Genomic DNA, 9,923 nt, shown 5'->3' on the forward strand with positions numbered 1-9,923 from the left:
CGCCAAAATTATTCATAAATTTAATGTCATTATATTTAAAATTTCAGTGAGTTTTTTTGACGCAGATTCCACATTTTATTTGAAAATTGAATGTGAGAAAAATACAGAAAATTTTGAAAGAGAATAAGAGAAACCTGCATCACCAGATATCAAAACACACTGCAATTAAACACCTGATAACGGTGCAAGAAAGAGGCAACTAAACAAATGAACAGCACCGAAAGTCAAGAAATAGACTTATATATCCATGAAAATTTAGGATAGGATAAAGGTGGCATGTACCTCCGATTAACATGGGGAACTATGGATCATTCAATAAACAGTGTTGGGATAACTGGCTTCCCAACTGGGAACAAATGTAGATTATTTCTATAATTTTAGACTAGGGAAAGCCTTTCTAGGGATGACATGAAGCCGCAAGGTCACAAAACAACAACTACAGTTTTTTTTTTTGTGAGGAAGACTAGCCCTGAGCTGACATCTGTGCCCATCTTCCCCCACTTGATGATACAGGACACCGCCACAGCATGGCCTGACAAGTGGTGCGTCGGTGCGCACCTGGGATCCGAACCCGGGCGCCAGCAGCACAGCACGCGCACTTAACCGCTACCCCACGGGGCCAGCCCCGACAGTTTTGACCACACATAACTTAAAATTTCTAAGGCAAAGGACACCATAGACATACTTAACAAGCTTAATAGAGGATTTTATTTACTGTCATTTCCTAAGTTATATGCTTGGTCCTACTTGTCTTCATTTTTCTTTTTGTTTTCTCTTACACCATATGGACTATGTTTTCTCTGCTGTTTCTCCTCTAGATAAGACTTTATCCCAACAATACTTACATTTACATGAAAAAAAAAATTACACATACACTGAAATAAAACTTCCCAATACCAACAAGAATCAACTGTATCTACTGACTTACCTCCTCCTGTGTATGGCTACCGGATGCTTTCACCGCCTCCCTCTCACCCATGGTTTGGTCAATACCATCTGAGACTTAATTTTTTTAATATGTTCATTTTCTTTGAAGAGTAATTCTGCATACTGGCATTGTTTTTAACCATACATACCATACCATTTCAACCATCTAAAATGGGATTGGCTATGTTAAACGACTGTTGATGCCCATGGCTTTTCCATTTAACTGTCCACCCCATTCTTAAGTTCCTGAGTATCTTTTAATGCCCCAAAGGTACCTGCATACCATCTATGTCTATGTCCTTTTGCACACGAATGACAACTTGAGAAGCTATAGTATTCTGACATAAATGGTTTCCCTTTCAATACTCTGTAGATAATGCTCCAGTTTATTTAGGCTCTGGTGTCATGAAAGAGAAGTCTCAAGTTAGCTTGATTTTGTTTTCTTCTCAGTAACTTTTTTCCCTGTGTGTATTTGTAGGATTTTTTTGCTTTATTCTTAAAATTTGAAAATTAAACCAGACTTTGGTTGAATGTCCCTAACTTTTAAAAACTGCCTAGTAGTTGATCCTTTTGGATATTGACACTGAGCCTTCTATTCCAAGTTCTGAGAGACTTTCTAAATCTCACTTATTTTCTCTGCTGTTTTCAATCTGCTGTTCACTAACTCGTGCTGTAGTTTTAAATTAGGCAGTGGTGCTTTTCACCCTTGTGGAATCCATCTAACCTCACTTTGTTCCTTCCTTAGTACTGCCTGCTCTATTTTCAATGATCCCCACAAATCTAGCTGAGGATGTAAATCAGAGATTCCCCTAAAAGCTTCTCTTGTTCCTTGCTGTATGTTTCCGTGAGAGCAGGCGTGTCGTCTGATTCACCCTCTGTCCCTGCCTACCCTCCACTTGGAACCTTCTTCTCCTAACTACCCGGATGGCGTACCCTTCACCTTTTAGGACGGCCTTCTTGGTGAGGCCTGCCTTGACCACCCTGGAACTGCAGTGGCAACTGTCCCAGGCCACCCTGACTTACACTGCCCCTCCCCTTGCCCTGCTTCATTTTCTTCTTTAGCCCTACTGCCACTAAATATACCATCTATTTTACTTATTGAAGTTTATTCTGTTAATAGATGGCTCAGATACATGAACCTGGCATTAACTTACTTAACTACTTGCATGTTTATTCTGGATAAAAATTTCAAAAAGCAAAAAAAAATTATTCTATTTTCATCATTGGGGAAAAAAAAAGGAATATGATAGAAAAGATGCCAGTTCTTCTCAAGTTAATTTATAGGTTTAGCGCAATTCCAATTTAAAAAAATTCATGGATACTGGATATACATCCAAAAGAACTGAGAGCAGGGGCTTGAACAGACACTTGTACACCACGCTCACAGCAGCATTATCCACAACAGCCAAAAGGTGGAAGCAACCAGTGTCCACCGACAGGCGAATGGGTAAACAAAATGCGGTACAGATGCGCAATGGAATATTATTCAGCCTTAAAGAGGAAGGAAATTCTGACGCATGCCACAACATGGATGAACCTTGAGGACACTATCAAAGTGAAATGTCAGTTACAAAAAGACAAATCCCATATGATTCCACTAATATGAGGTACCTAGTCAAATTCATAGAGACAGAAAGGATAATGGTGGTAACCAGGGGCTGAAGGGGAAGGAGAAATGGGGAATTGTTTAATGGGTAAGAGTTTCAGTTTGCAAGACGAAAAAGTTCTGGAGGTTGGTTGCATAACAATGCGACTATACACTGATCTACTGAACTATACAGCTAAAAATGGTCAAGACAGTACATTTCACGTGTATTTTAACACTATTTTAAAAAGACAAAAAATGTATGGCATTTTTTCAGAGAGCCTTACAAAGTACTCCTAGAAAAGGAAATGAATAACAGCCAAGAAAACTTTGGAAAAATAATGAAGGGAAACTGGCTCAGCCATATACTGAGATATATTGTGAAATTATACTAATTAACATGGTCTAGTAATGAGACTAGAATCAACATTTCTGTATGGGGAAGAATTTAGTATTATGGTAAGGATGCCATCACAATTTAGTGAGGAAAGGTTTTTATTTCAAATAATGTGGGGTCAATTAGTTAATTTTTAAGTTATTGTTTTGGGGGTAGGGAGCCACCACAGTCATATACCAAAATACATTCGAGGTAAATTGAACTTAAAATTATACTCATGTATCTCATTTCCTTTTATTATTTTTCTGCCTTTCTTACAGTTTAAGATTACCTTGGCAGTCTTCCCTTTACATTCTGTCAACCAAGTGGGTGACAACTGGACAATAATGTGGCTTTGGAATTTAAACAGTCTTGTTAAAATCTGACAGTCAACAAATGGAAAGTACAAGTATATCCTGTCTTAAGAAAAACTCACTTAAAAGAATTCACCTAAAATAGTAGGCTCTTCTTGGTATTGCGAAGTATTTAACTTATAAGGGTCATTAAATTCTTTTTGTTAACTTTATCCATCACCATAAATGTGACCTTGGGGCTGACACACGATGCCACTGCAGTTTGAAGGGCCTGTAATCACCATGTGCTGGGACCCTTAACTTCTGAATACCTGCCAATCATAAGGTTTCCACACTTCATTTTCTGAATACTGCAAATTTTCCACTTTAAGTTACGAGGTTAATATTTATCCCATGCCAAGTCAAGGGACTGCTAAAGGGAACACTGGACACTTTGGGGTTTACAGAATACTTTTCATAGATGTTGAGGCAGACTCCATAAGACGTCCACACCCCAGTCTCCAGAACTTGCGAAGATGTGACACTACAAGGCAGCAGGACTTTGCAGATGTAATTAAAGTCATGGACATAAAGAGAGGGAGATTATCCTGGAATATGCTTGTGGGTCCCATCTAATTACACGAGCCCTTAGAAGCAGAGAACTTTCTCTGGATGGAGGTAGAATAGACGTGACAGAAGGCGGGGTCAGAAATAACTGAAGCATGAGAAGGACTCAATGTGCTACTGCTGATTTGAAGATGAAGGATGCAGATGAGGAATGCAAGAGGCTTTAAACAGCGGAGAGAGGCTCCCGGCTGACAGCCAGCAAGGGACGGGACCACGGCCCTACAACTGCAAGCAGCTGACTTTTGGTAACAATCTGAACGAGCCTGGAAGATTTGCCTCTAGAGCCTTGGCCAGCTGACACCTTGATTTCAACCCTGTGAGACCTGGAGCAGAGGAACCAGCCTCGCCCACCTGGACTTCTGACCTACAGAAGTATGAGATAATAAATCTGCCTTGTTTTATTTATTTTTTTATGAGGAAGACCAGCCCTGAGCTAACATCCGATGCCAATCCTCCTCTGCCAATCCTCCTCTTTTTTGCTGAGGAAGACTCGCCCTGGGCTAACATCCGTGCCCATCTTCCTCTACTTTATATGGGACGCCGCCACAGCACGGCTTAACAAGCGGTGCATCGGTGCGCGCCTGGGATCCAAACCGGTGAACCCCGGGCCGCCGCAGCAGAGCGCGTGCACTTAACCGCTTAGGCCACCGGGCCGGCCCCAAATCTGCCTTGTTTTAAACTGCCAAGTTTTTGGGAATTTGTTATTGCAGCAATAGAAAACAAATACATAGAGAGATTGAATTCTTTTCTCAAACATACTAAACCAAAAAAAAAAAAAAAGAGAAGAGAATACCACCACGGATAATGCAGGAGGGCAGATTTATAACTGTTCTTTTCCTCAGCTAGACGCAGGGGTCACCGCTTCTATGTCAAGTGGTGGAGGTGGCACTGGCCCCAGAAGCATACTTGGTACAAGAAAATTAAGACTAGTTTCTACTAACTAGTTAATCTACGTTAAAATTCAAGAACTGACAATGTTTTCAGAAAGATTATCTTCCAAGGAGTGACTAAGATCCAACTTTAAAAAATAATCATTTCCTCAGCCTAGTCCCACAGTGTTTAAAAAAACAAAAACGAAACAAAACCACGTCAAAGAAGAATACTTGATATCTTTCCTACCCCATTCCCATGATTATCCCCATCATTTGGTCACCCTGTTCCAACAACGAAAGCTAAATCCAGCAATGTACTAAGTACAAGGAAAAAAATACAGAAATAGGTATTTGGCACAAAGAGAAGAGGGATCAGATGACCTTTCCACGCCATTTAAGTACTGGCACCATTCCTAATAAAACTGCCTAGTTAAAATCCCATTCATTCAGTAAAAATTTATTTACAGAACACCTTCTAGTGACAGGCTCTGTTCTAGACACTGGTGAGAGTATGATGCTACCCAGGAATTTAGTCTAGTGGGCTGCAGAGAATTATAACACAGGCAGTGACTGAGATATGCAGAAAGTACAACGCAGAAGGGCACAGGAGTTCACCCAAGTCTGATAAAGAAAGGCTCAGCTACAGCCAGAAGGAGCCGGAGGCTGCGCTGATCAATGCTGGAGCAGCACGTTCCCGACAGAAGGACCAGCACGTGTAAAGACACTGAGGTGTGAACTAGTGTAGTATAGCCTGTCCAAATAACTAAAAATCTCATTGTGTGAGCATAAAGAGTATAAGTTAAGGTGAGGTGGGAAGCAGTGGGGGATTGGTGGGACACGGGCCTTTAACAGTCAGGTGAAGGTGACATCATAAAGGGTATTAGACATTATCTCGTAGGTGAATTTTCGGCAAAGGAATGGCACAATCACTTACCTTTTAGATAGATTACTTTGGTAACAGAAGGGAAGATGGATTAAAATGAAGTAATCCCCGAGACTGAAACTAGGAAGAAGGCTATTATATCCAATAGCCAACAGAGATAATGAAGGCCTGAACTTGAGAAGGTACAGTGGGAACGAGGATAAGGGAGCCAATGTAAAGACTATTCAGAAAGTAAAATATGTGACAGCACAGGTTCCCAGGTAACTGCCATTTTCAACTCCCTGCCTGCCTTACCCACAACTCACTAAAAGCCTGGAAAAGCCAGATCCTCTCTTTCTCAGTTTCATCACAGTTGCATGTGAGTGAGCCAATTCTGGACAATCTCTCGGGAAATGAGGTGGCTCTGGCAAAGCTTCTCCTTTCTATTAACAGGAGAGAGGTGCAGGCAGAGAACGGCCCTACTCTCCCCCGTCTCTTCCACGTCTGTTGAAGGAGGAGCCTATGTGTGGTGCTGTGACACTCATTCTACAACTATGAACAAAAGCCAACATGCTGAGGACAGCAGAGAAGGATGGAAAGTCTTGGTCCTGATGACCCAGCTGAGCTGCTGAACTAACCCCGGGACCATGTGGCTCCGGACTTCAGAAAAGTATCCTTCCAGTTTAAGCCACTGGTTGTCAAGCTCTCTGTTACTTTCAGACAGATCAACCAAACTAAAACAGAGGCAGGGCCTGGGGACTTGACCGAGAAGGGTTTGCAATAAAGAGGAATTTAGTTTCACTCCTGGGGTTCCGGCTTGGGAAAGTGAGTAGAAGAAGGTGCTAGTTATCAAGATAAAATTACAATACAAGAGGTCTTCTTTGGGGGGGATGGAGTAAGGGGCAATGGGGAAGAGAGGGAAGTGAAAAAGCGTCTTCCTGGACGTGCTGATCTGGAGACACGATGGAATCATTTAGGTGAAGAGCACACGTAGACGAGTCGGGTGCTCTTTCAGGAAGTCTGACCTAGACCTCCAGCTGTACGGGAAGCCGGATAGTCCTCCACCTGCATGACATCACCTGCTCCTGGAGGAGTCGCATGGAGACAGGAGGCCAAAAGAATGGAGTCCCGACAAAGACTGCCTTATCTGAAGACCCCTGGGAAACGTTTCTTCACTACTCTTTTAAGACTCTGAAGACGTACAGATACTATTAAAGATGGGAAGAAAATTGTTTACAGAATATATCTACAAACATTATCACACTACTGCATATTTTTATTTTATAAAAATTCATTAGTAGCCAAGATAATCTGAAAAGGCCAAAACTGGACCTATGCACTGAAGACCTTGTTCTACAGTGACTGCCCCAGAGACAGTCCCGGCAACTGAAACTAATCTGACTCACCCGCTTCACTACGAACGCCAGTCAATCAGGAACAGGTGAACAACCTCACGCCCAAGACTCGGAAAATAACTCTAGGACAAGTTTTATTGCTGGAAGATCACCCCAAAGTACACAGAGGAAAATAATCAGTGAGAAGGTGGCAAGCAATAATTTAGTAGCACTACGTAGAATTAAGAACCTTTCCGGAAGCATACTATTCCTCCATGAGAAGGCAGTTACCACAGGGGACCCTGACACCATTATTTCGTATATGTGGCAGAGTCTCGGATGAAAAGAATGATCAGCAGCTCCCAATCTAGTGAAGGGAAATACAGTCCGAGCTGGAGCTGGTGACAGTCTCACAGACAGACAGACACAGGGATCTCGGCTGAGGTCCCTATAAACAGTGATTACAAGCGCCAACCAAAGGGTGCTTTTCGTGTTTGCGAAGCTTGAGCTAGGTAGAGAACTGATGTACCAGGCCTGCGCGGACGACAGCAATCCTCATCAAAGGCATCTCTGATGAACAGAAAGTACAACCAAAGGTAAAAGGAATTTGCCCTAGACATCAAGCAAAAATGTTTCAAAAACGAAAACTGACTTGAGGAAAATGAGTATAGTAGATATAAACTCGTGCCTCAACCCACTGGTCTTAATTCTAAAACATAACTGACCATGCAGCTCCCTACCACGAAAACTTTCACCGGTTCTCCTGGCTCACAGACCCCCTCAGCCCTTCATTCCAGCCCCCGCCTCCAAAAAAATAAAAAAGAAAATGCAATATACGTGATACAAACGTGGGAATTATTCAGTAGAGAAGATAATGAATCAGACTGTGGTCTAGAAATTCTAGATCCTATTTTTAGTCATCTGGGCGGGTGTAACTTACCCTTTTCTCTACCTGTTTTCTCTGTAAACTACCTACCTTACAAACGTGGTGTAAGGAATAAGATCTTTGTTAATACTTTTAACATCTTTCAGAACATTCCTCCCTTTAAAATATACTGGTGTGAATATCATCTCTAGCTTTTCCTATGTTTACCACAATTAGCAATGATTTTTGTGATTCATAACATACCTAAAGTGTAAAGAAGCCCCTTATACGCCAAAGAACGTATTTTCAGTTTTACTAAAAAAGTTAAACTTCTCTCTTCCTCTACTTTCTCAGATTTTTTAGGCTATGAAACCGTGGCCCTGAGTGCACTGCATAATCTTAATTTATACAGGGGCTTAATAATCTAGAAGAAAAGGCATACTGTGCTCTCAGAAGCAGAATACATCCTGAGAAATCGTTTGTAATAGTCCTCATGAATAAACAAGAAAACAAATTCAGATCAGGGGGGTGGGGGGGTGGGGAGGGGCACAGAAACAGTAACAAGGCAATTAAAAGTCTTGAAAAATAAAGGTACCCAGCTGAACACAAAAAGTTTAATCTAGAGAATTATTTCTCAACCAGTGACACAGGCAGAAGACCTTCCCAAGCGCCTGCATGCCTAGGACCCTAGTTCTGATGATTCTTCTCTGTAACCGCTTCCATCACGCCTCCCTGTTCCAGTGCGTTCTCCCACCTCCCGTCACCTCCGCGCTCACATCAGAACCCAACCCCGGCCAGCTCACGTCGAGCCCGGGCCGCCTCCACGCCCTCCCGACAGAATTCCCGCGTTACATTCTGAGAACTCCTCTCTCCCTACGACGTGACACTGTAAATTTTAAAACTCATCAACAGTGCGCGGGAATAACAAGTTTAGGCGTGAGAAGGAGAACCACGACTCCCGCCCTCTAGCATCCCTGCTGTTCTGCATCTTCAAGCCAACAGCAGCGAGCACTTCTTCACTCGCCAATCCACTTACAGGGAACTCGAAACCTCGCGGGCAGAGGCGACCCTTGACAAGAAATCACCGACCCCAAGCCGGCCAGCCAGCAGGCGCCCAACCGCCACGAGAACTCGCCCCCGCGTCCTCCAGCTCCGTCCAGCCCTCGGACTCGCCCCCGCGGCCGCGGTCCGCGAGTCCGGCGACTTAACGGGCCGGTTCCTCCCGCCCCGTCCCGGGTCCCGGCCGGCACCTGCTCTCACCCGGGAAGCGGGTTCGGATCCGGGGAGGAGCGTCTCTAAGGGGTCCAGCTGGGCTGTGTCCCCGACAGCGCGGGGCCGCCCCATAACGAGGCCGGGCCCCGTCCGCGCGGCCTCGACGGCCGAGCCTTCCGGGCTCGACGGCCGGGCGTCCGCAGACTCCGCCGAGGGGAGGCGGGCAGGGGCCCCCACGAGGGGAGCGGGCGGGGCGCGGACCCGCGACGGCCGCTGCCGGACACGGCTCCCCGGCCGGGGCCGCGGGGTCAGGCGGGCCCGAGGCCCACACGACGGCCGGGCGGGGATCAGGACACACCGCCCCCGCCCCGAGAACTGCCCGGGCCCCGCGGGCCGCACTCACCATGTCGTACACGTTGAGCACCACCAGCTGGTTGGCCCCCATCCTCCTCCCGCGGCCGCCGCCGCGCCCTCCGGCCGCCCGTGTCCGCGGGCCCGAGGCCGCCCCCCGCCGGCGCCGCAGCGGCCCGAGCCGGGCACTAGGCGCTCCGCCCCGCCCGCGGCAGCATCGGGGGGCCGGGCCGCTCCGGGCGCCGCCGACTGGACGCGCGGGGCCGACGCGCCGCTCCGGTGCCGGCCCGCTCCGGCTCAGGCGCCTCCCCCGGCGGCGGACACGTGGGGAAAGGCGGGGCCGCAGCGAGGGGCGGGCGCCAGGCGCCCCGGGGCGGGGCCGGCCCGGCGGCGGGGCCAAGCCCGCCTGCGCGCCGGCTCTCCGCGGCCGCACCTCGGGGCCTAAGATGGCGCGGCGTCCCGCGCCTCTCCACCCCGGCGGCGCGGCGTCCCAAGAAGACTACAGTTCCCAGCATGCACTGAGGAGCCCCCGCTCGCCGCTTGAAGCGCAGAGGCGGAGACCGAACAACAGGCCCTTCACCGCGGCGCGCTTCCAGCCGTCGACTACGGCTCCCAGCAT

The 9,923-nt window shown here is 46.5% G+C and overlaps 1 protein-coding gene across 1 annotated transcript in view; it reads right to left on the reverse strand.

The window, feature by feature from the left end:
- DESI2 (desumoylating isopeptidase 2) overlaps positions 1-9,702 on the reverse strand; it is a 47,999-nt gene extending 38,297 nt beyond the window's left edge. The window contains exon 1 of the mRNA XM_058533519.1: positions 9,357-9,702. Coding sequence (XP_058389502.1) covers positions 9,357-9,398 — 42 coding nt within the window. The 5' untranslated portion in view covers positions 9,399-9,702. The remainder of the gene's footprint in view (positions 1-9,356) is intronic.
- Between the last annotated feature and the right edge of the window lie 221 nt (positions 9,703-9,923).

Source organism: Diceros bicornis, chromosome 38, assembly GCF_020826845.1.
Source record: "Diceros bicornis minor isolate mBicDic1 chromosome 38, mDicBic1.mat.cur, whole genome shotgun sequence".
Taxonomy (NCBI): Eukaryota; Metazoa; Chordata; class Mammalia; order Perissodactyla; family Rhinocerotidae; genus Diceros; species Diceros bicornis.